Consider the following 26,640-nt stretch of genomic DNA (forward strand, 5'->3'; position numbering starts at 1 on the left):
ATAGCTTCAATCTTTCCACTTATGCAGTATTCAAGGCTTGTTATTTGACTCTTCAGCATTATTTTCTATCATAGCCAACTTTCACTGTAGCCAGAGTTTCCACATGGGTCTTCATTTAGTCTTTGCCTATCATCTGTACCCACACAGAAAGAAAACTGTTCTTCCAGCCACACATTTAGTTTTTTTTTTTTTTTTACTGCAGTTTAGTTCAGTGACATATTAAGCCACTGATATGTACCCAGCAATATACCAGCTGTTCCAGCCCAGCTATTTTTAAATTTCTGTATGCATCCAACTCTATTGAAAAGCTCATCAAAACCTAAATTATTGGCGCTTATCCCATAGTTTCTGATTCAGTAGGTCTGGGATGGGGTCCAAACTTTTTGGTGTCTAACAAATTCCCAGATTATGACAAGGACCACACTTTGGAAAGTAGTGACCAAGAAGAAATAAAGATAGTGTAAGGAATAACTTCTCATTTTAAGAAATTTATGGTTTGTCCACAAAGGACCAAGAAACATTTAGCAGTGGAAAATATTTATAATGCTTTGTTATTCACTTGTGTAGTAAATGCTGAATAAATACTATGTGCCAATTGCTATTGCCAGTGGTATTATTACATCAAAAACCAGGATAGATAAAAATCTTGATTTTCATGGTGGAATTATAATGGTAGAAAACAGAAAAAGAACAAAATATTAAAAATACAACACACTTGTAGGTACTTAGGAAAAAAGAGAGGAAAAGAAATACCAGGGTTGTCAGAGGTTTCCCGGTTCCATTATTTGATGGCAATGCAGTCACAAATAACAAAGAGTAAACCATGCTCTTATAAGATTAACATAATGATTCAGGAATCTATGGGCCTGCAATTTGGGTGTTAATTTCTATGAACATTGTTTAACTATGAATAGCTTCTACTTTCTGAGCTTTGGTTTCCCATGTGTTCCATGTAACACTTGGACAAAATTATGTCTCAAGTTCTCTGCATTTCAAACAGTGTAGAATACTGTCCTTTAGGCAATCAGAACTAAGTAAATGAGCTAGGCACTGTAGCTTCAGCCTATAATCCTAGAAGTGTGGGGCTAAGCCAGAAGGCTATCAAACTAATTTTCAAGCTTTTTCAAGTTCTAAAAAATTACATAAATTTCCCCAACAGTACTAACATATATCTGAAACAGTTAAAATGTTACTATTTAGTTTCTAGGTTTTTGAAACTTGGGAGACAAATTATAACAGATTTTTTTTCTATTATTCCATGTTCTATGTTAGCCCACTCAATATCTAATATATATATATATATATATATATATATATATATATATGTACATATACATATATATACTGCACACACATATCTACATATATCCTCATAGAGTCATAGGTAACCAAAGCTTCTTAAAAATTACCCAATTTGTTTTTGTTTTCAATCACCTTATGAATACCCTTATCTTTTATATGCTTAAGCCTCCCAAAACCTTGACATGAAATCCTTCTGTAAGAATCAGTTACTCTGAGTTGGGTGTGGTGATGCAGAGCTGTAATGCCAACTTAATTCAGAAGGAAGGAGCATGAGCTCCAGAACAACATGGGCTACATAGTGAGTTTCGGGTTAGCCACAACTATATAGCAAGACCCTGTCTTAGAACGAAGCAGCAGCTATTCTGTCTTCCATCTCTTGTATTCTGCTGTTCCTGATTGTTTTCTCATAATTTCCATTTCTATAATTCCCTCGGTTTGTGTTTTCTTTATTGTCTCTGTTTTGGTTTTCAAGTCTTTAATGGTTTCTTTCACCTGTTTGATTGCTTTTTCTTGGTTTTCTTTAAGGGATTTGTTGATTTCTTCCAATTTTTTATTTATCTTTTCCTCCATTTCTTTGATGGAATTTTTCATTTCCTCTTTGAGCCTCAAATATTCTCCTATAGTTATTTTTAGGTCATTCTCTTCTTCTTCATCTATATTTGATTGTCCATTTCTTGCTATTGTAGAGCCACTAGTTTTTATTGGTGTTGGGTTTCTCTTTGTGGTATTGAGTGTGTTCTTACCTTGTCTACCCATCTTTTCCTGATTGGTGTAGTTGGAGCTGTGTCTCTGGTGATCAATTTTCCAGGTGCCAGTGGATCCAAGGCTCAAATGGTTGCACCTCATGATGCAGTCAGGGCCACACTTCCAGTCACCCTGGAGGTTATTTGGTGTTCCTGGAGCTTGCTCAGCACTCCCTGGGGTCACTCTGCAATACTGGCGGTCATTCGGGCCTGTTCCCATGGAGGTTGCTTGCTTGGGCTTGCTTCCACTGAGGTCACTGCGTTGGACCTGCTCTGGTAGAGGTCACTGGCTCAGGCCTGCTGCAGTGGAGATCGCTGGCTTGGGCCTGCTCCAGTGGGTGTTGCTGGCTTAGGCCTGCTCTGGTGGAGATGGCTGGCTCAGGCCTGTTTCTGTAGATGTCCTGGCCTGGGCCTGCTCCTGCAGAGGTCCCTGACTTGGGCTCTGTCCTGCAGAATTCTCTAGCACAGTCCTGCTTCCTTGGAGGTCCCTGAATTGTGCCTGGACCCACAGAGGTCTCTGGATTAAGCCTGCTCACCCAGTGGTTGCTCGCTTGTACCTGATCCTGTAGGGGTTGCTGCCTCAGGCCTGTTCTGGTAGAGATTGCTGGTTCAGGCCAGCTCTGGCAGAGGTTGCTGGCTCAGGCCTACTACCTCAGAGGTCGCTGACTTATGCCTGATCCATAGAGGTCTCTGACTCAGGCCTACTTCTGCCTCAGCAGCTGTTCTTGAAGACTTCAGAAATAGGTGTTTTACTGCCCAAATAATGGATCATATAGACATAGAGCAGTGGTTCCCAACCTGCCTAATGCTGCAACTCTTTAAAACAGTTCATCTTGTGATGGCTCCCAACCACAAAATGATTTTTGTTGCTACTTCATAACTGTAACTTTGCTACTGTTATGAATAGTAATGCAAATATCTAATGATCTTAAGCAACTTTTGTGAAGGAGTCATTCAACTCCCAAAGGGGTGAAGACTCACAAGTTGAAAACTACTGATCTAGAGAAAGATGTGTCAGATCAAAATTAAAGACTTTTGAAAATTAAAGTACTGTGCTGTTTTATTATTATAGTTCTGTAATATAAGTTGAATTGTGTCATGGTAATCCCCTTAAGCATTATTCTTTTTATTTAAGATTGCTTTGGCTTCCATATGAATTTTAGATTTTTCTATATCTATATACCTGTGTGTGTATATATATATATAATAATAACTAAAGAAGAGTTCGTGAATTTGAGAGTGAATGAGGAGGGACATGAGAAAAATTAGAGGGGAAAGGAGGAGTGGAACCAATCATTGAAAATAGAGCACTTAGGTGAATTTATGAAGCAATAAGAGAAAAATAAAAAGACAGCATCTTGGATATTTCTTGCATAAATACTATAATCATAGCAAGTTTAACTTTTACTTTTAAATCAGTTCATGACTTCTCATAGACATAATGCCTAACTTAAGACTTGACCAATGAAAACTTCAAAATTCATTGTTTAAGGGTAGTATAAACACATGTTAAATACGATCTGTAAAATACTTAACTGTCACTAATAAAATAAACCAAAGTGATGATGGCTGTATTAAAGAGAAAATCAATTATTTTCCCTTTTATACTCCAAATTCTGGATAATGTTACCAGTTGATCTATTTTAAAAAATGATAAATTTACTTTGAGTTGTTTTAAATCATGAGACCCACCCAGAGAAATCTTTCAGTGCTATTTCTTGAAGGGTAGCCACAAGAGCTAAAATGCCTTGAGAACTTTAGAAACATAATTTCAAAAATGTGGCTGGGTCAAAAGGGTGATAGTTTTCCCTTATATGTATGTTTGATTCTTTCTTATGTCTTTTTAATAAACAGGGGATGGAGAATTGTCGTGGGAACATTCTGATGGTGATATCTTCCGGCAACCTGCCAACAGAGAAGCAGTAAGTGTGAAGAGCTCCAATATTTCCACACTCTACAGCAGCAAGCCAAGCTTTTTCCCCCATGGAAAAAAGTCTCCATCGAATCCAAAAAATGGACCCATTTCTAACATCACTTTCTTCTCCTTCCTCAAAAAAAAAATCAAATGATGTCTTCACTGACCTCTAAACATTTATCATTTGTAATTAGGGCAAGAACATGAACAAAGAGCATCCATAGGATTTTGTCTAGATCAGAAGTAGATGCTCTCTTCAGATGACTGACAATTCTGTGTGTTCTCTCTAAGGAATACAGTCACCACCCATATTCTCAAGAGTGAATGATTTCTATGGGATTTTAATATAATCCACTTCATCCTTTTAGTCAGATTTCTTATAAACCTGAGGGTTCTTGGTCAAGCAGTTGAAAGAAAAACAGAGATTGTGGGCCAGAGTCTCCTACCATTACCCTTATTTCTGTTGTTAGCACAAATCTTAGAAAAAGCCTGACAAGTAGGAATATGTGTATTGTGGGTGTGTACATTTAATCAATTAACATCTCTAAGAATGAATGCCTAAGAAGAGATATTCTTCAAACTTCTTAAAATTTGAAAAGAAAGCCAGGTGACAGTGGCCCACACCTTTAATCCCAGCACTCAGAAGGCAGAGGCAGGTGGATCTCTGTGAGTTCAAGGCCAGCCTGGTCTACAGAGCAAGTTCCAGGTCACATCTAGGGACTTATAAAAGTGTTTACAAGTTCCAAGGTGTTTGTCATCACACACAAACAGGTGTTCAATGTACCTGCTGAACTATTTTTAAAATGTCACTGTAGCATTGTTTTCATATATATTTAACAAATTAACATAAATATGTATAAATATAGGTTTGGCTATATATACCCAATCATTAGAATACTGTGAAAGTTATTAATAAGAATATAACATGGTTGACAAGATGGCTCAGCGGGCACTTGGCCGTCAAGCTTGGGTTCTATATCAAGGACCCACATGGTGAATGGAGAGGACCAACTCAAGATTTCCTCTGACCTTCACACACAAGCATCCATACCACTGTACTTGTTTTCTCTCTCTCTTTCTCTGTCTCTGTCTCTGTCTCTCTCTCTCTAACACACACACACAGAGCAAATAAAGTAATAATTTTTAAAAGTAAAATTGTACTTAAATGTAGCAAAACAGAAAAACTCAAAAATATAATAAAACAAATATAAAATGTGTATGTGCTTTTACAAATGTATAAATAAAAACTATCTTAAAAGTCATATATCAACATGATAAGAATAGTAAGAGAAGGACAGAAGTAACCATGAGGAAAAGTAGACTTTGCCCTCCTTACTTAATCTTCTGTGCTATTTCATGTTTTTCCATGATATGAGTTAGTTTAATAATAAATAAAATTAGGTGATTTTATCAGACCTTAGAAACTGGAAATAAATCAGGAGAGTGGGTGATTATAGAGCAGCTCTTTTCATAAATAGAGAGGGCATGATGACAGAGTTCACAGGCTTTGCTATTGAATGACAGATGCAAACATCACAGTGTCACTTGGGCTGGCATTCACTGTCATCATGGTGACTAGTTTTGACTTGCACACTCCATTTTGCCAGCACCATACCAAAGCTTCAGCAGTGGTAGTATATAGTACCCGTTTGCTTTTCTACTTGACAGTATTGCTTTCTTAACACTGCTCCTTTGGAACTAGTGCAGAATTGTGGACAAGGTGGAAAGCAATGCTTTGGGCATCTAACAAAAGCAACATTTACTCCACCAGAGAGATTGAATTTCCACAATTAGGGAAAGATTTTCCCCTTTCCACTCTGTCTAATCTAGAGTGAGATTGTATAAAGATCCTAACAAGGCACGGTAGCAGTCTCAGTTTTCCGTGTTGGGAGTTGCCTCTTTCCTTCAACCCAGTTTTTTGTTTATGTAAGAATTTGAGAGCAATTGCATTAGTTGCTGTCAGCTAAGATGTCATTCAGACCGTCAGCTCCAGTCACGTTATGCTGTTAAGCTTCCACAGTAAGCTCCGAGACCACTTCAGTGGGCTTGCTGGTGAATGGTATCATTTGCTTTCCTTCTTTTCTTCCATTTATGCTCCTCAGAAGCCCCATATCTTGCCTTTCAGCCTCATTATTCCTCCTAACATCCATAAGGGATGACTTAATCTAGGATTGTAGCAAGAAGAGCAAACGGTTGGGACTGGTAGACCACAATGGCCAGATGGTTCCACTTTATTATAAATAAATATCTTCCTTTGTTCTAAGGTGGATTGATCATTTATCACTGGGCTATAGGCAAGCCCATAGGGCATTTTCTTAATTAGTGGTCCAAGGAGGGGAAGCCCCATTGTGGGTGGTACATTTTCTGGCCTGGTGGTCCTGGGTTCTTTGAGAAAGCAGGCTGAGTAAGTCATGAGGAGCAAGCCAGTAAGCAGCTCCCCTCCATGGCCTCATCAGTTCCTGCCTCAAATGAATACGTTCCCTTTCTTCAGCTTCTCTACCTGCAAAGCCAAAATCTGACATGATGTATTAGTGGCTACTCTTTACGCTGTGACAAAGAGCTGACAGAAGCTACTTAGGAAGAAAGATTATTTGACACACAGTTTCAGGAGGTATTAGCCCATTGTGACAAAGGAGGCACAGTGGCAGGAATGGATGAATTGTAGTCTCAGGAGCAATCATCGGAGCTCTTCACATGATGTGGCTGGACCAAGATGTAGAGAACCAGACTGAAACGGGGGCGGGGGGGGGGGAAAGTCTCAGAGGACCACGTCCAGTGACCCATCTCGACCAGATAGATTTCACATCTCAAAGGTTCCATAGCCTGTAGCACCAGCCAAGGGCCAAGTATTCAAACAGACAAGACCGTGGGGACATATCAGACTTAAGATGAATGAGTGGGGCCAAGCAGTCTACAAAAGATCCTCTGCTCAAAATCTCTGATGCTTCTGTTTTTGTTCTTGGTTTGAAACCACTGCCCATACGACCCCCTCAGTGCTACAGCGGAGTTTAGCATTTTGTGCTCCCCATTGTGAATCAGAGAACATAATGTAGTTGCAACTTTTCCAAGGTCACTGACCCTCTTTAATTGTATTGTTGAACACCTTTCTTTCAGCAGCAGCAGGACACCCACCAGGCAAACTTTCTTCTCTGTGTTGCTTTGGCAAAGTGTTGTCCAACAACAGGCAGGAAAGAACAGCTTGTAATGGCCTTTGTGGAATGTGACCGATTATTTCAGAAAGAGACATATTGACCATTATGGGAATGAGAAGTATTTGCCCTGGGAATCCCATCCATGTGCATGATAACAAATTGGAGCAAATTCTTGTTTTTATGAATTGTTATGGCCATGTGCCAGAGTGGGGCTCTTAGATACAGAGAATAATGTTTTATGTCAGAAGTCAAAGAGAGTTCTTTTATTCCAGTTTCTGTTCACTTTCCCCTTCTCCCAAAGCATTTTTTTTTTCAAAAGATGTGCTTATGACACATAGCAGTATAAATTTGTCTTATGGTAAGTTGTGTCGAGGATACCCTATCTCAGTCTGTCTGTTATCTCCATCAGTGAGATTAAGGATCTTCCTTTTTAACTGCCTGTGAAATCTTTCCATGGGCTTTCCCTTCTCTACCCATAACCAGTGTCCCTAAATCAGTGCATGTTAATGCTCTAATCCCTAAGGTTTCATTCTTATTCACGCCATCCCTTTCTACCTGCACTCTACCTCAGCTTTAGGGAAGGAGAAGGAGAAGAACAGTTGGGCTTGTCATTGCCCCAATCTCTTGAAGAAACAACGCTGGTTGCTTTGTTAGTACCATAAGAGTGGGAAACTACTTTATTTCACTCAACAGTTAGGGGTGAGTACAGTCTAGGTATTGCACATTGGTCTAGGCACTGAAGATAGAGCAGTGAACAAAACAAGCCTTCGACTCTGTAGAACTTGCATCACGCCACTGTCATGCATCAGTGAGGTGCTCTGCTGTGTGATCTTCTTTCACAGCCTGTGTTTACACTCTCAGTATACATTCTCGGGACCCTGCTTGTCCTCCACCTTTTCCTCTTCTCCAATTCACTAACACATACGAGGGTTTAGTGCTTTGAAACAAACTCTTGATTAAGCCACTTCTCTACTTAAAAAAAAAAATCCCTCAAAGGCTTCCATACTCCCATCTCTATCATTTACCAAATAAAGTACTTACCCCTTAGCTTGTCATTTAAAGTCCTCCATGATCTGGCTCCAACCCCCTTTTGGAATGTTATCCTTCAACTCTTCCCTTTTAAGGACTCTATGTTCTCTGCTACACCTTCTCAATTTGGAAACTTCTGCCTGGAATATTCCCCACAAACTGTCTATTAAAAAAAAAAGTCTACCCACTGTTCGTGACCCAGGTCACAAACCCTCCCCAACAAGCATCTCTCCTCGTAATTCAAACACCGCTTTGGACTTTTCCTGTGACCTGTTACCTTTTGCCTTGTGTTGCAGACTAACTCTTAAACTGGGAAATATGAGTCTCTTAGCAAGAAGGCGCTTTACCCTTTGGTGCTGTTTTCTGCCTCGCGAGTTTCTCTGCAAATCTAGTCGAGTCCACAAGGAGAGAGGGAAAGCTCAGCAAATTGCCAGTGCTGCTTTCTTGCTGTCACAGCCTCACCTTTGTTGATTTAGGAAGCCATACAGTTAAGAATGGAGTTCTTCACTAAAAAGCTGCTGATGTATATAAGTCAAGTCCTGCCGTCTTATTGTCGATATTTGTTTTGGACTGATTTTTTTTTCTTGTCATTTACAGAGACATTCTTATCTCCGTTCTCCCTATGATCCTTCACCAAGCAGACAAGCTGGAGGTTCTCCTCGCTTTCCTGGGGGAAGAAGTCACCGGGGAACTCTTATGGATTCCCAGCAAGCATCAGGGACCATCGTGCAGATTGTCATCAATAACAAGCACAAACATGGACAAGGTAAAGGCCATCATCCTCAGCATGCCTGATCTTTAGAGACCGAACTTGAAACAGGACCCTTTTTCCCAGAAATTGTGAATACTCACATGTAGGCCACTGAATGTGAAGTCTTCAAAGGGGCTATGAACAAGTGACTAGAGAGGACTTGTAGGACTTTTCACAATTGCACCCAGAAAAGTATACATAAGTACTCGTTGTGCTTAGGAAGCAACCTCAGCACTTTCTCTGTTGCCTGTAGGAGTTGGAGCTCATTTGGGAAAATCCACTTATCTTTAATAAGCAGGGCACCCAACAGTCAAAGGTATTTGGTGTCTAACACTTCTAAAGATCTTCTCAGTAGGTAAGTATTAAAAAAGGCTTTCTCCTGGGACTCTTGTTAAATATTCCTGACTCCAATCTTAGAGATTTGGATTCAGTATGTAGTAAATGAGGAGATCATCCTTCCATTTGTGTGAGCCATCAACAGATCCAGACATCACCTGGCTGAGAACCAGAACCACTGAGCAGGTAGTACACTCTACCATGAGTTTGGTGGCATAAGCAGCCGTATACGTTCATTGGTCCAATTTTCTCTTCTCTGGTATCCACTGCCCCAACTCCAGTAGCAGAGATGGAAGGAGGAGAAAAGCACAATATTGACTGGTGCTTCATTTGTTGGGTATCCTGTCAATCAGTTCTTTGGAATAAAAGCTCAACTGGTTTCTTTTTATATAACCACAAGCATGTTTTGTTTCCTTTAGAGAGAAAATAAATCAAAAGGCAATTCTTTGAACAGGATAAAAGTAAATTATTAAACCAAATGAATGAATAACATTGGTGAAAAACAATCCCCATTACAAAGAACTCCTAGGATAAATCTCCACAGAGCTGGTCAAGCCAAAGCTAGTTCATCACATCTGTTACTAATTACATGTAAATTTCAGATTATACATAAAAACATCACTTTTAAAAATCTACAGGCTCAAGAGAAAACTCTAAATGCAATTTAATAAAACTATGCTTATTAAAATCGTTAGAAATATGTATTATTGATCTGCGTATGATTTGAAATTTATGGCTTTTAAGTTCTTAAGCTTTTTGATACAGCTTCAAGAAAGAAGAGTTAGGTAAAGATACAGTTGGGTTTCTCAGTCCTAAATTACCCCCAATAGATTCCATTTGCTGTGGAAGAATTACAAAGCCCTAAAAAATGATTGAGGACAAAAATAGACTTCAAAAGCCCTAATACCATATTTTCCCTGAGAACTGTTCATTTTTCACAGCAGAGGCTCATCGCACTGCTGCCTCAGTGCCTTAGAAAATCCTTGGCTACTTCATAGTTCTTCATCTGCCATGTTTATCTGGATACATCCCTTCTCTTTTGACCTTTCTTTTAGAGTTCACTGAAGAATCTCTTGTCTTCACCTTAACGCCCAAACCCCAGCTGGATGATTCAAAATCATCTTTTGGAATTTTGTTGGTGGGAGGAGGCTGTCTTCCCTTCTAAAAGCTACATTTTTTTTTTCCTTTTTTTATTGAGAATAAGAAAAAGAAGTTTCCGCCTCCTCCCAGCCTCCCATTTCCCCCACTCTTCTCCCCCTCCCCCCACTCTTCTCCCCCCTCCTCCCACTCCTCTCCCCCTCCCTCTCCAATCCGAAGAGCAGTCATGGTTCCCTGCCCTGTGGAAAGTCCAAGGTCCTCCCCCCTCCGTCCATGTCTAGGAAGGTGAACATCCAACCTGGCTAGGCTCCCACCAAGCCGGAACATGAAGTAGGGTCAAAACCCCTTGGCATTGACCTTGGCTTCTCATCAGTCCTCATTGTTCGCCATGATCAGAGAGTCCAGTTTTATCCCATACTTTTTCAGTCACAGTCTAGCTGGCCTTGGTGAGCTCCCAATAGATCAGCCCCCACTGATTCAGTGGGTGGGTGCACCCCAGGAAGATTGGGATAAAAGCTACATTTTATTCCACTGCTTAGTCAGAAGGAAGACGAAGCTTAGCTTGGGTAGTGCTTCCTGCCTTATTTTCCCTGAGTATGAATCACCTTTCTCCCGAGTTCTCTTCATAGTGACAGGGTCCCCTCTGGTATATACACTCATATCTTTGTTAAAAATCACAGAAGAAAAGCAACAGGACACCCTACATTTTAAACTTGAATCCTGTCAAAATGTTCTTGAAGCCAACTCTGTACCCACTTGTTCAAATAGTCTAGAAAACAGTGTTACTGTGTTGGGAAGAGAGAAAGGGTAGGTAAAAGAGAAACACATCCTGCCTGATTTCTGTGGTTCTGTTCATAGCCCCCGAGCCTCACGCTTTAGGTATCTACTGAAACTCTCTGTGCACTGGGATCTTCTCCAGGTTAGTTTCTTGGAAATCTTTACACAGACTGACCTGTTAGAGGGCCCAGTACTCAAGCAGTTCTTGCAAAAGACAATAAAAGACAGCCAACATCTTTCATATTCTTTAATGTGACCCAGTGGACTTGATGAGAAAGAAATAGCCTAATGATTCATCCTGAGTCTGTGCTGCAGCCAAATCAGTCAATTCCTAGAAACGCCCCAAGTGGGAATATGTCTCCCCCCCAGCCCTGCCCAAAGAGATACACCCTACCCTAGAGATAACGTTGATTAAGATGCCGACAGGTCTTCTTGGGTATGATGAAGTGGTAGAAATCATGAAAGCCACACCCAGGCCCATTTATGGCTTGAAATATCCACAATCTTAGCCCTTCAGATATGGAGAACATTCCTCTCAGACCTCTCCATCCACAAGACTACCTCTAACCTAACTCCATGATGTACAGTAGTAGCCTAGTTAGCTTAAGGTTGACATATCTGGAAGGATGTTCTTTGTCCCTTTTCCTTCGCAGGTTTCCTCTACCTGTAGTCCCAATATAAGCTCTTTCAAGAATTCTCAGAAAACATAGAGGCAATGGCTCTCTATCTATATGGGTAGGTCAGACTCTTGTAACATTTGCTATTCTGAATGGATGTGATTCAGAACACAGATGAAACTGGTCCTTTGGAAAGAGAATTAGTTTTGCATCTAACTCTCCTAGATAACAAATCTCTTTTGAAAATTGTTATACCCAGAAGGATAACTACTTAGACCACGCTGTGCCACTTAAGATACTAAAAGTACTACACTCCCCTAGAGATCATCAGATGTTCAAGACAAATAGAGCCCCACTTTCATGAATCCACTCATCACCCAACTGAAAAACTGTTTGCAGATTGCCTACTCTTCCTCAGACTCTACGTTAGAATCCCGAGGCTGTTGCTAAGGCATGTGGATACCTGTTGAAGGTCGTTATCATTGAAACAGTGATACCTTAAACAGTGACAGCCTTCAGCAAGGAAAGCCTCTGCAAATGCGTGTCCTTGCCATGACAGAACAAAGGATGTTTGCTATTTTAAAGAATTCATGGAGCCTAGTAATCCGTCTTCACTCTGCCTCTGTGTTCTCTTTCAGTGTGTGTTTCCAATGGAAAGACCTATTCTCATGGAGAGTCCTGGCACCCAAATCTACGGGCCTTTGGCATTGTGGAATGTGTGCTCTGCACTTGCAATGTCACCAAGCAAGAATGTAAGAAAATCCACTGCCCCAATCGGTACCCCTGCAAGTATCCTCAAAAAATAGATGGAAAGTGCTGCAAGGTGTGTCCAGGTAAAAAGGCAAAAGGTGCGTTGGCTGGAGGCCCTGCCTTTGGTTGAATGAGATCCACACAGAGTACTATTCAATGTTCTTTGTGCATCAGAAACACAAATGGCCTGTTCTATAAATCTTACGATAATAGTTCTAGCAAGAATGAATTTCATTCTTTCCTCTTCTGAGAGACTGATGGTTGCTTTGAAGGAGTTAACTACTTGGACCTATTCTGGAGAGTTTCTTGTGTCTACAACTTCACACACGTGCCAAATTACTTACCTTGTTCTTGCTTTCCTAAGTTAGCACGGTTTTAGGAAAACAGCCACACCTTCATTTTTTAAATCACTAATTCACTTCCAGCCATAATCCAGTACTCTTTCCAGATGAGAGATGTGTGAGTTACAGTGGAGGGAGATTGGGTTCTGGCTCAAATCTAAGGTCATTATATGACCTTGTAAATATACTGGATCCATATGTATCTGGGCCTCATCAGCCCCGTGTGAAAAATTAAAGCAGTTTATCACCGTGCTTCATTTTTGTATTTTTATTTGCATTTTATGTTTTAATTTTTGAGACATAGTGTCTGTGTATATTTATGGGGTACAGAAGGATAATTCAAACCATATATTACAAGGTATGATTACCAAATCAGGGTATTATCATCCCATGTCCTCTCATGTTTTTCCCAGATTCTTCTAGTCACTTTGAAGTTTCTCATAGTTGGTTTCACTATGGTAACCCTACTGTGCTATAGAAAAATATAAATAATTCATTCTAATAGTGTTTTAGCATCTATTATCCAATTCTGTCTCTCCTTCACTACCTTCCAACACTAAAATCCTATAATTATATTATTTCTCTTTTAAAGACAAGAACAGTGAAGTGTAGAAACTGGCTTTCTCAGAGTCATGAAACTAATGGATAATGCAGTCAAGGCCTTCAAACCAGGTTACTTCCAGCCCACTGTCTTTTCTACTTGAAAACGGTGCTGATCATTTTTGAAATGGCAGATTGTTCAAATGACAATTTTTAAGACATGAACTAGATCAAAAAATATATCTCATCTATAATGTTGTCATTGTAACTTTGGTCTGCTTCAGTTTTCACGTATGATCTACAGCAAGTCCCTTCAACTTTTTGAGCCTCTATTTCTTTTTATTCAAAATGATATGGTTACAGTAAGTGACTTCCTACAGCCATCACCGCCACCCTCCAAACCCAGTATTTCACTATTAATGAATTAGCCATACCCAGGTACATTAATTCTTCATTTCTTAGGCCTTCTGAAAAAAATGTAAACACAAGTGGAAATAAAAACACATTTTTAAATGGGGATGGATACAACATTTATCCCTTCCATTGAATAGTTGCTCCTACCTTGCAGGGAAACAGGCATTCAGTGTAAGTATAGGAGAATCTTTCAATGAGTCTGTGATTCCTGAAATTGTCTGCACAATGGAATCCCCAGTGCATTTCCAAAAGTACCTGTGTCCCATATCCAGAGATAATGACTTAATTGATTTGATTGTGGCCTGGGCTTAGGACTCATAAGTGCCTCAGACTCCTTTGATATGCAAAAACGTTTGAGAATATTTGATGCATGCTCACAATGGTTCATGGTATTGTCCTTTAAAATGTGATTGCTTACCAGCAGCACCTAGGAGCTAATTATAAATGCTGACTCCCAGGCCTCCGCCTGCCCTGAGACCAACTCTGCAGCTAAGATTCTCAAGTGATTCTATTGAAGCTTAAGAAGTAATAATTTAAGATAACTATAATGCCCTTCATCTTCCATGGTGAAAGAGACAGGATGTGGATACAAAGGACAAGAGCTAGCCAAGAGTAGACATCAGAACACTAAAGTGCAGGAGGAAATACTATTAGGGGTAGGCAGGGAGCATGTTCTAGAAGGATGTAGACATAAGGGCCACCCAAACATGGTGACTTACAGTCCCTTCCAAAGCTGGGGTCTCATTTGATCCACAAATCTTAATGTCAGTTGCAATCTCCCAACACGTGCTTCTTTTTGGCTAAAAGTCTAACATTTACACTTTCCCGGTAATACAAGATAATCTTAGGCAAAAATTAATAGTTACCTAAATACTGAAGATCAGGTTTTCTGATTTGATTTGATTTTCAGACAGAATCTCATTTCACACTGTGCTTAGGATTTTCTCACACCGGTGATTTCAAATACAAGGAGAAAATGGGATACAGAGAATTTATTGCCTTTAAAAAGAATTTCCTTCTCAGGTTGGTGGTGTTTTGTGAGCATCCAGATAAGCAGCTCCACCTGTGGGCTTACCCTGAGAAAGTAAATGGAGACACATAAAGGTATAGAAGCTAGGCCTTTTTGGTGCAGTGTTATTTATAATGGTGAAAAATTGACAACAATCAGACCACTCACTAATAAGGGACGGCTAAATTATGGTATAACTGCACTGTGGAATATTATGTAGCTATTAAAACCATCGTAGACCAAGACTGCTGACATTTAAATATTAACTTAAAAGAGCAAGCTGCCAAAATATGTGTGTCGTACTTAATTTCTTGTGTTAAGAGAAAGTTTGTGTGTGCTTAAATATTTGAAAGCCTGGAAGGGACTATGACAGAATGTTTATAGAGATCATCTTTGGATAGCTGACTTACCAAATATTCCCATTTTCTGCTTTCACTTGTGTTTTCTAAATTTTAAGTAGTAAACATGTATTACTTTCATCATTTGAAAACATAATAAAAGTTGTTGTTTTTTAAACCACCCTCCAGAATCCCAATTGTCAATATATTGAAGAATCTGACTGACTGAACCAGTTTCCTCGGAGGAGCTATTTTTACTGTTTTCCATCCTGATCAGATATGCTGAGATAGTATATCCATTGGGCATCATGGAAAGAAACCGTTCCAATCTCATTCTATGTACTTTTCTCTCTCTGAGCCAGACCTGAGTGTGTGCATTTTAAATCACTCTTAGGGGTTATATTGCCCAAGAGTCACTGTCTGCATGACCCAGGGTGTCCTGCTCCATATATTCAGCACCTGCACAGCAGTAAGTGTGTCCTGCAATCAACTTAAAGATGCATGTTAAGTACCTACTTCATGCAAACACTGACACAGAAGAACGAGAGATAAACAAGATGGCCAAAGGCTACTGCCTGGTGCTTGCATTGTAGTGAAGACAAAGTACAGTGAATTCAAATTAAGAATTTAATTTTAGCATGTGATGGAGACTGTGACAGCAAAAAGAGCAAGATCAAGAGATGGTGAACAGTGTATGAAACACTTTCAAAACAGTAGCCAGTGATGTTTGAATAGACTCCTGGATGACTTGAAAGGGTCCACAGATAGAAATGTCAGACCATCAGTGGCCTCTTAAAATAATGGTGCATAGCCTAGAGGAAAATGGACAAAGCAAAGGAAGAAAATAGAACAGTAATATTAATTATTTTGACCAAGCCAAAAGTTTCATCACAACAAATAAGAGCAGGCTCCATCAATAACAAACGCAGGCTGAGATAAAGGATGCAGATTCCTTGTTTCTCTTCTTATTGCTCTGCTAGAGGCCAAACTTACTTTACATGTCATCACCCACCAAGGAATTAGCTAAGACACGGACCTACAGATTCCCCAACTCACCTCACATACCCTGGTACTTCCCTAATACCTGGAATTCCTTACACACTTCTTTTGGATTTGGTCATTAAATACCCCTGTTATGACTTTTAAAAGCTTCCTGAGATGAGATAACACATCTTTATCTGTCATCACCACCTCCCACAGTAATGGTGTCTAAGTTTCTTAGTTCTAGAGGTCACAGGATAAGTTTCTTATGGGGAGTGGACATGGCCCCAAATGATTTCCCTTATGACATGGGTCCCCGAAAGGAAATGAGACTAGGTGGGCATGGCAGTGAAGTGCCTTGAGATGGAACTTGCAAGATGGTTGTGAGCACACCTTTATTTTTTGTAATATAATTTTTTTATTGAAAAAAATTTCTGACTCCTCCCCGCCTCCCCTTTCCCTCCCCCTCCTCCCACTCTTCTCCCCCTCCCTCCACTCCTCTCCCCCTCCCTCTCCAGTCTGAAGAGCAGTCAGGGTTCCCTGCCCTTTAAGAACAATATTTTTTAGTGTCTTTCAGTTTCAACTAAGGCTGAGTCACTAATGGGGTTTTGTTTGTGGATTTCTTCAGTTGTGTAAGTCCAGATCTTAGGATGACTTAGGAGCTTCTGAATGACTCTTTAGGATGCTGGGAGAACTATGAGCCTATGACAGGTACTTCTAGTGCTATCAACGGTTGGGTTTCATATGTCAGTTACATTCAGAGCCAACATTAGGTTAGTGAGAAACTCAGCTCTCCTTGTAGAGGTGACAATTGAATTCATAGAAGTCCCTGTACGCTTCATGACCTCCTTCTTCTCATGTGAAAACTGTGAGCACACAGCCCTTAATTGCCTAACATCATAATAAAAAGGCTGGCATGTCAAGTAATCAGATGTCTAAAATGAAAGGCAAAGGGAGAAAAGAAGCTTGATTCTAGGATAATCCACAAAATGAGTGATCCAACTTGGAACTGTCAAGAGACAATGGTGGTTTTGTCCTCGCAGAGCCAAATGGTGGGAGGCAGAGGTAGAGAGGAAACATAATCAGGTCCAAAATAGACATACAATAGCAATTTGATTACAATGTCCAGTCCAATATGTTTGATTGGACAGCAGTGACTCTCCTCAGTATGAAGCACAGATTCCACAACATTCAGCCCTCTGTGGATTTGTCCATCATGGTTTAGATATTCTTGTAAATAACTTCTGCATAGTCTCGAATTTTTTTTCAGGCTGTGTAAAGATTCTCTTCAGTATTTTTTTTGAGTTATATACTTTGAATACACACCTCAAGGGGGTGCTGATTATAAAGCTATGAAAGGTACAACTCACTCATTTTTTGATATGGGGCCTGGGCAAAGGGACTATGGTATGAAATGCCAAGTATCATGGGACTGGAACCTTTATTCCTGGGAGCTGAAATCCAATGGCCTGCTATACATAGTAAATGATCCACAGACAGTGGATCTAACCAATTTGTGTGTGTGTGTGTGTGTGTGTGTGTGTGTGTGTGTGTGTGTGTGTATCTCCCAACCATTCGTTTGGCATAGCATACACATGACTAATCTGACATCTAGATTTTGGCACTGGTGTTGATCTGGTATTATCATTCCTTTTACAAACAAATCAAAGAGCATTCAGAAATGTCAAGCCAATTTGGATGGATCCATTGGGCAAGTATATGCACATAGATGAGTGTCATGAGTGTTTTCTAAGTAGACTGAAATGATGTCAGAAAAGCTAACCAAAGCCCTCTGTCAGCTCATATCCTGGGCCTCTCTTAGCACCATTGAGCTAAACAGAACATGATTCTGCCCTAGTATGGAAAAGTCAGTGTGCCCTTAAGTACCTAAGAGATTTAACCTAGCTATACTCGTCTTTGTTTTCATCAAAGTTCATTTCTCAGTGGCTGTTGTAGGGAGACCCAGTTCAGTTTGGGGTGTGCCCTACAGAGCCAATGACTCTGTGATCATGTGGACTCGTGAGAGCTTAGATGTGTCTGGGTGCTCTGGTGGCTGCTAGTACAGTACATCTGGAAACGGTGTCTCTCTAAAACATGTTCTGGTTGATTGTCTGCGTCTGCTTAGTGCCAGCAGTTCTGAACAGTGAGATAGCTAAATGCAGAAGTTTACTTCTAGTTTTAAAAAAAAAATGCCAAAACTCTACTTGCTTCCTGGTTCCAGAAGAACCTCCAAGCCAAAACTTTGACAGCAAAGGTTACTTTTGTGGAGAAGAAACCATGCCTGTTTATGAGTCGGTGTTCATGGAGGATGGAGAGACTACCAGAAAAATAGCACTGGAGACTGAGAGACCACCTCAAGTAGAGGTCCACGTTTGGACCATTCGGAAGGGTGAGCAAAAGAGCGTTAAATTTGCGTTTGTAAGTCAGACAGAGAAGGGACGACTCACCTTAATTTTGCATCAGCTTGGGTCGAAAGCGATCCCTCTGCTGAGAAACAGCAGGCTGCTAGCACAGAGATAGTGTTTACAAATTTACCACAGACCGTGATAAAGATCAAATATTAACTCTTGAGACCTTGCCTTTTGTTTTGTTTTGGTTTGATTTTTATTTCAAATACCTGAGCCCTACCGCCAGAGTCTAATTTGTTAGTCTGAGCCAGGCATGTGAACCAATCAGCATGTTTCCTTAAATCCTCCAAATGGTTCTAAATCTATGATCTATGTTGTAAACTAATAAGCTGCAGTCTCCATTCCCAATAGAAAGCTCAAAAAACAGGAAACTCCCTTCCTTCAGTGTGAAGCTATGTCTCTGAAATTATACCATGTACTCTGGATATTGATAAATTTTAAACATCCTACTTTTAAGAAGATTATGGGCTTGAGCCAAGGAGATGACTCACTAGGTAAAGGAGTTTGGTGACAAGCCTGATGATCTCAGTTCAGTCCCTGGGACCCATATGGTGGAAGCAGAGAACTGAATCCCACAATCCCAAGTAAATTTTCCTCTAACCCTCAAATATGTACTGTGGTACCCAAGTGCCTATACACACTCAGTAAGTTCTCAGCCAGACAGGGCTACACAGGGAGTTCCTGTCTCAAAATAGCAACAATAATAACCAGTGTTCAAACATGTATATGCTTCAGCATCATGCACAGAGCTGTACTAATGTGCTGCTAGCTAGTCCTACCCCAGAGATGAGCATTCCGTAGGCCTTGACATTATAAGCATTTCATGAATAAGACATAACCTCATGATGCTAATGCAAGTAATATTTGGATCACAGTTTCAGACATTCTGCTATAGTTGTTTACTGTATCTTTTCTCACTTCGTTTCCCCAACAACCTTGCTTTTACTAAAGAATGCCCCCCCACAACTAGGAAGTATGCTAGATTGCAGATATGCTTTTCAACCATGTTTATTTTGGTTTTATATCTAGGCATGTCAGTTATCTGTCTTTAACTCCATACCTCGGACTAAGAACTGGCATGTTGGTTTCTTAAGCAGTGAACCCAGCCACACATCCTTCACCCCACCCCACTAAAGTACATGGACAGCTTGCAGTTTGCTAGTATATATCAACAGCCTTCTATATGCAATAGAGCTTTTAGCGAGGTTTATGCTTCCTGGACACAGCAAAACCCAGCCTTCATCTCCTTTCTTCCTCGTTGACCTCTGGTTTAAGTGAGTTGGTAACATGTTGCCCTTAACTGCTTGGCAGTATTCAGTTATTTACCTGCCTCTAGTAAGAACTGTTTAGGTGAGGCGGAAACTGTGGGCCAATGCATAAAAACCCCAGCCCCCTTATTTGTTTTGTTTTTAAGAGAAACCTGCAAGAATTCTGACTATTTCCCAAAGGAAACGTTGAACTTCTGTGTGAATTAAGGAATAGGGGTAGCCTCTCTATTTGCACATATAATATGCCTGCAATCCGACTACTGGTTTTCATTGTTTAGCCAGGAGGGCAGCCTAGTGGTTTGTCAAGAATTAGTCTATCAAAATTATGGCCAAAGGCAGAATTTCTAATACGGCTTCTGGCTACAGAAGCTCCAACCAGTACTTAACGCTTTTCTAAGGAGAGCCCATGGTCAGAAGTACTACCTCCCTTATCTCCAGTCCCTGGAGAAACTAAAGGGGGAAGCCAGTGAGCCAAGAATACAAATGGAGTCAATTAAAATCTTTGAGCAATCCAAGTTCCTGGTTAAGTACATTTCACAGCCCAGCTCAATACCTCTAAGCCCCAGTTATGAGATTATATGTTTAGCCTGGGCAGAAAAGGGGGAACATGGTTCCACGAAGAGCTAGAAAATGTCTCATCACCTGTCCCACTTTGCACTTGGCCCTAGGCATTCTCCAGCACTTTCACATTGAGAAGATATCCAAGAGGATGTTTGGGGAGCTCCATCATTTCAAGCTGGTGACTCGGACCACCTTAAGTAAGTGCTCTTAACTGGAAATCGCCTCTAGCTTTCAAATGTAGTATTGCCACACTTGAAGTTCTTCTCAGTGAACATAAAGGACTCTCAGTTTCAACATTAGGGGATGTGCTCTTTCTCTTTTGGAAGACTAAGGACAAGGAGGGTGTCTGAATACAAACTAGAAAAGCCCGAGCATGATGAATACAAGCTGAATACATAGTCCACATACAAGCCATTTCAGGTCAAAGTTTCTTAAATGCCCCTTATGAAACTGATAACCCAAGTCACGAGGCAGTTGAAGGAAGCGTCCCAAGATTTCGGGTCTGGTATAATTGTGAAGTCTTCATATATGTATGGCTATACCCTCTGGGGATGAAGAAGAGAACAAGAATATGGACTGCATATCAATCCTGCGTTATAGCAGAGCGCTCTGACTCTTTTTAAACTACCACTAGGTGCTCATGTTTCTTTGAAAGCATCCAGGCATCTACATAGACTTGCAACTCTCCTACTTTCCACACTAGATGGAGCTTAGGGACTAGATACTGCAGGGCACTGTGGTGGGGCTGGGTGGGGAGCACTTCTAATGGAATAAAAGGCACCCGAATTTTATCCCCAGAGAATTTCTAATGGGCGAGACAGAACATGAATGGGCCTTCACTGTGAATGAGAAGAGCTGTGAGGAGTTAAATGCCTAAGTGCTCAGGGGAATCTGCAGAGAACAATAAGTTGAGAGCCAGGTGGGCTTAGTCGAGGAAGGCTTCGGGGAGGAGGCGCTTTTTAAAAGAAAAGGGTGTGACTGGGCAACAGGTCAAGAAATCAGTCCAGGGCGAGGGTGCAGCCTAAGAGAAGATCCAGGCAGGAGCAAACAAGAAATGTGGGTGGGGATGAGGAATGATCACCAAGGCCACATAGGGCACAATGAAGATGAAAAGGGTTGCTATGAAGCAGTCGGAAGGCTTAGAAGAAGCTAAGCTAGCAACATTGGGAGGTGCTCCACAATACAAGCAGCACAGTAATAGCAGTGTAGCAATCTGGGCTTTCTTATAGTAAGCACTCACCTTGATGAATCCAGACTATGACTAAACCACAACAGCGGAGGTAAGCAAGCAGGTAAATGGTGTATTCACATCTGTCTTTTAGAAAGAGGGCCTTGCTGTGAGGAGTGCGGTGCACCATTACTGACAAAGCTGGTGAGAATCTGAATTAGGAAGTTCCCACACTATACTATCTGCAAGACAAAAGAGGTTAGGACACCATGAGAGACATTCCTAAGTCTAAGTCAACAGATAGAAGTGTGTGTGGAGGGGCTTAGTCTAGAGTGACTCCAGGATTAATAACTTTGTATATTGGATGAATAGTAATGCCATTTGTCAATGAAGAGCTCAAGGCTAAGCAGATGCTAATGCAAAAGGATGTCTGCTTGGAACGTACTTTGGTCAGGATGCCTGAGAACCAGCTAGAAATGGTGTTGGTAAGGTATTTTTTTATGTCTTTTGAAAGAATAATAGAAAGTAAATGAATTCAGCATATGAATCTGAATGCAGGAGTTGGGGAATCCCTCCAAGAGAGTCAGGAATAAAGGAGACAGAGACTAGGGTCCAGGGATCAATGAAATTACTAATTCACCACAGAACACAGTTTAGTTCATCTTGTATCACGACAGTGTACTCGGCTCTAGAGGACTTCAAAGCTGTGCCCATACTAGCTAGGACTGGGGATGAGTAATGGAATTAGGTATCATGTGCCCCAAACATTGTATGGCTGAAGGAAGTGAGGAGTGAAATCATCCAGTGGAGTAACACGGGGACAATGAAAGAAGCCCAACCCCTTCACATAATATCCCTCAATAGCCTGGCACACCATAATGCTTTGGTAAGCGTTATCTCTCCCCACCTTTTTTCTACCCTCATACTGTGGCATAAAGAATAGAAGACCATGAGGAATTTAAAGCAAAAAGAAGCAGGGAGATCAGGTCTAAAGGGGAGGGCACTATGTAGGGAAACCAAAAAAGTTCAAAGGAGGTTTAGGGTGAAAAGGAGTTTCCTGACCTTGTGCTCAGAGCTCCCCAGACTTCAATGTCATGAACATAGGAATAAAAAGAAATGTGAGGGGCTATTGGTAGTCAATAGGCAATGGAAGTGATTCAGTCCAGTTAAGAGTGGAAAGGGCTGTGAACCAGTGTGAGAATGGAGCACGATAAAGAGCCATAGGATGGAATTTCAGGCTGCCATTGATGCATAAGGACAGCATGCGGAAAAATTAATGTGAGCAGTTGTAGACAAAGGAAACAGGGAATAGAGCAAATAATGATAAGCAATCAAGTATCCCAAACTTGATTACATGGGGTGCTAAGAGAGCAAGCTGTGGTCCAGTGATGCGGTATATATTGCTGTCGATGGGTATTTTTTAAATTGGTGCCAAGTGAGCCCCAAGAAGAGCAAGCAAGCAGACTGTGGAATATTTTGCAAATGCTGAATACAGTATAAAAATTCTAAACCCTGGCGATGGAGTTCAGTGGTTGAGAGTGCATATTATTGGTTCACTGCTTGAGAATGCATACCACTCTTCCAGAAGATTCGAGTTCAGTTCCCAGTGCCCACATCAGGGTAATTCACAACTTCTTGGAACTTCAGCTCCAGGAGGCCTGATACTGCCGACCTCTGTGGGTACCTGCACTCATGTGTATATATTTCCCCAAACACATCATTTAAAATCAAATAATTCCTTTAATGGAAGTTTTCTAAACTTCTAAGCACATAAGATTTACATGTGGGAGAACAATTGTGTCTCATTTGGAGGATCTTTCAAATGTGATGTATTGAAGTAAAAACTCTGTGTTGTGTTTTCTGTCTCCACCTTCAGAAAAGTATTTATGTGTTTGAGTGGGTGCTTCTGTGCTGAAGACACCTACCATTCATATTTTAAATACCCTCAGGGGTCTACAAGGATGTGGAAACGAATGAAGCATATTGGTTGTATTCCTAATTACTTCAGCTCTGATCTTACACACTCCTGACCATTCTGTGTTTTCCTTTTAGACCAGTGGAAGATCTTCACTGAAGGAGAAGCTCGGCTCAGCCAGATGTGTTCAAGTCGGGTGTGCAGAACAGAACTGGAAGATTTGGTCCAGGTTTTGTACCTGGAGAGACCTGAAAAGGGCCACTGTTAGACAAAACAGTCAGGATTGGATAGTATCAATTAAGGAAACCCAAGCTGCAGCTGGACTGCTGGCTTCCATTGCTTAAGTCAACAGCGCTCTAAAACCCCAAAGTCAGACGCAGTCAAATTATCCACGCCAGCCACAACATACCTTGTTCCTCTATGTGCAGTGGTGTGCCAGCCCTCAAACATCTCCTCTAAAGAGAATAGAGGAGTCTTTAATGGTTTCTGGAGGGAGAAGGGATAGAGCATTCTGGTGCAGCTTTAGTTTCTCTGAGAATCACTTTTATTTGAAGGTTAAAAGAAAACACTTTTAGGGATTCTGTGTAGAAAGTTAGTCACGTGAAAGGAAGAGAAGAAAATTGTTCAGTATAAGTTGGGTCACATAGAGCAATCATTTGTATGAAATGTCTTTCGAATGCTCATGTGTCTTCCATTCTTTAAATAAACGAACTTATTCAGTGGGCGGAACTACAGGTCAGTCAGTTGTAGAGCACACACCTAACACATGGAGCCTTGGGCTCTACTTTCAATACTGAAAAAAATCATCCTCATATCTCATATACGCACGTACGAAAAGACACCCAGACTACACATGAAGCTGCCCTTGTTTCTGGCTCCTAAATACTGTTGGGGCTGTTGGCACCCAGGAAAACAGATTCAAAATGTATGTAGAAGACTGCCCTCAAGACTTTAAGGGTGAAGAATGCCAGTTAAGGGTCTTGTTTACTTTGAAGTGCCAAATTCACTATGTCGGATAATACCACTTCTCTTTCTTGAACTGAACCTCCATTAGGAAGGTAGAACTTGGTGAAATTGTCAGAAACTAAGTTCATACCAAGCAATACATAACTGTAGAAGATTCATAGCTGTAGAAGAATACACCTGATGAAAACAAAGTAGTTCATCTTTTTTGTTGCTTTCACAGCTATAATACTCAACTAGCATATAAACTAATGCTCGCTAATTTCCTTGTGGCCATAGTCACCCAGACAACACTTTACTTTGAATTATTCTAAAAGCTGTTTTTAAGGGCTCTCTTATTTCTCTGACTACAGGAGTTGAAATTTGACTTTATCAAGAGACTCAGTCCTTGTGAGCTTCTGAACATTGGTTCTTCTGTCAAGAGAGAGTTACTGTTCATTCAGGGAACTGAGAATTCTGACACAGACCTTTCTCCTAAACCTTCCCACTAGCCTTGCCTTATCCACAAGCATAGGTTGTATCTGGGATTTTTGACAAGGCTGCTCCTGGAATGTTTATTTGCAGCCCAATGCCATAGCATAAATTATGCTTTCTGAGGCTTGGCTTTAGAAACCCTCTTTGTGGAGAAACTATAAATAATTCCTAACAAGGAGCGTAGGGCTGACTTCTGGATCTGTCCTCTTGCAGGAGCATGAATGAGCAATACGAGGACCTAGAAACCCTGCATTTCCCACACTAGGCAAGAGAACATGATAGGAAAAAATGTGCAAACGGTCTGGTCTTTATGGGAACCTGGCAGAGAAGGGGCAGTTTCCACACACACACACACAAAAAAAAAAAAAAGACACTAGGCTTTGGGGCCAGGGCTTCATGAGACAAATTTCTTGCCAGCTGGTCATACACATTCTCCTCATAAGTGGGACATAAGCTTCCTGGGCTATAAAGCCACAGAACATCATTGAAAATGTGATGGGAGAAGTATCAATCCACAGCTGCCTCCCTCTCGGGGGAAAGGGAGGGGGAACCATATTTCCAGAGTGTGGAGATCTGTAACCAGATCCTGAAGGAAAGGGGTGATTCCCCCTGCTCGATGATTCACCCCAAAGCCTTCCCACCCAGGTGTTCTCTGAAATCTTAGCCTCAAGGGAACACCTAAAGAGCTCCCCTAGATAGACTCCTGCCTCCAGGTGCAGCAACACACCTTTCTAAAGTGCTGTGGGAAGCAGGAACTGGGGATTTCGATGTAGAAACCCTCCAGGTTTTGATGTTGGGTAGAGTGTAGGGTATGCGGAGAGAGATCAAACTGCCTGTAGTGAGTAGGGAAGAATGGATATGGTTCTTTTTTTGGTATTTATTTGTATCATAAACACTTGGGACAGCAAAGACCAGAGGCACCATTTTGCAGTTTTATCCATTTTTCTAAAGTTAGCCCATGTAAACAAGTCTGAGTAACGTAACAGTGTTACCCTTTCGCTTTTCTCACAGGACATGTACCCAGGTATGGTACTTATTTATGGAGTCACTGTGTTTCTGGATTTTTAAATTAATAAAATTTTAATTTAAAAAGGTTATGACAGGAAAATCATATGATTGACATTACCCAGTCAAATGACAATCTTGTTATACTACTCTCAAGTAGCTAGCAGTGTCAACTTAGCAGTAAGGCTACCTAGATTCTTAAGCTAGCTCTATAATTTCTATATTTGTCAGTATTCTCAATTAGAAAATGGGATGAAAACGATACCATTGTCCTTTGCCTGAAATCTTGCAGTAACGTTTAATGTAATCAGTACATATAAAATAATTAGTCTAGTGTCCATTGAATATGCATTGATGACCATGGATATTCAAGGTGCGAAAGGCACTTAGAGCAACCATTGATGTTTAACTTCCTCTTGGACCACTTACTTAGGCTTCAAGAGGACTTCAAGTTTGATCTGCTGTTCACAACACTTTTATGCAAAGCTTGTTTTAGTTATCAGTGTAAGGATTTTGTTATGTGTTGACCTGGAACAAATTCCCTCAAATCCTCAATGCTAGTGAAATACAGGGTATTCAGAAGTCAGGATATGAGAGGATTTTAAGAGAGAAATGCAAATTGTCAGTCACTGCTGAGATGTTCAGTGGCATGGCAGAAACTCTGTAACGATGGTGATAACATGTAAGAAGAGAAGAGTTGAAGTTACTGGAGCAAGGGATTGTCAGAGGTAAGTGGAAGGGCGCTGTGAGGAAGTATGGCTAGAAGCTCAAGAGAACTCACTGGG

At 40.8% G+C, this 26,640-nt stretch overlaps 1 protein-coding gene across 4 annotated transcripts in view; it reads left to right on the top strand.

The window, feature by feature from the left end:
- The window catches only part of Chrdl1 (chordin like 1), a 115,775-nt gene extending 89,830 nt beyond the window's left edge, over positions 1–25,945 (top strand). For 2 of the 4 annotated variants that reach the window (XM_050127217.1, XM_050127218.1), the window contains exons 7-12: positions 3,900–3,967; positions 8,739–8,907; positions 12,359–12,568; positions 18,315–18,482; positions 20,438–20,527; positions 23,551–25,945. In XM_050127217.1, the coding sequence (XP_049983174.1) occupies positions 3,900–3,967; positions 8,739–8,907; positions 12,359–12,568; positions 18,315–18,482; positions 20,438–20,527; positions 23,551–23,681 (836 nt within the window). In that variant the 3' untranslated portion in view covers positions 23,682–25,945. The remainder of the gene's footprint in view (positions 1–3,899; positions 3,968–8,738; positions 8,908–12,358; positions 12,569–18,314; positions 18,483–20,437; positions 20,528–23,550) is intronic. The other 2 variants (XM_050127219.1, XM_050127220.1) reach the window with 1 other exon arrangement.
- The last annotated feature ends 695 nt before the right edge of the window (positions 25,946–26,640 follow it).

Source organism: Alexandromys fortis, unplaced genomic scaffold (assembly GCF_014885135.2).
Source record: "Alexandromys fortis isolate MF-2015 unplaced genomic scaffold, M_Fortis_MF-2015_v1.1 scaffold_200, whole genome shotgun sequence".
Taxonomy (NCBI): domain Eukaryota; kingdom Metazoa; phylum Chordata; class Mammalia; order Rodentia; family Cricetidae; genus Alexandromys; species Alexandromys fortis.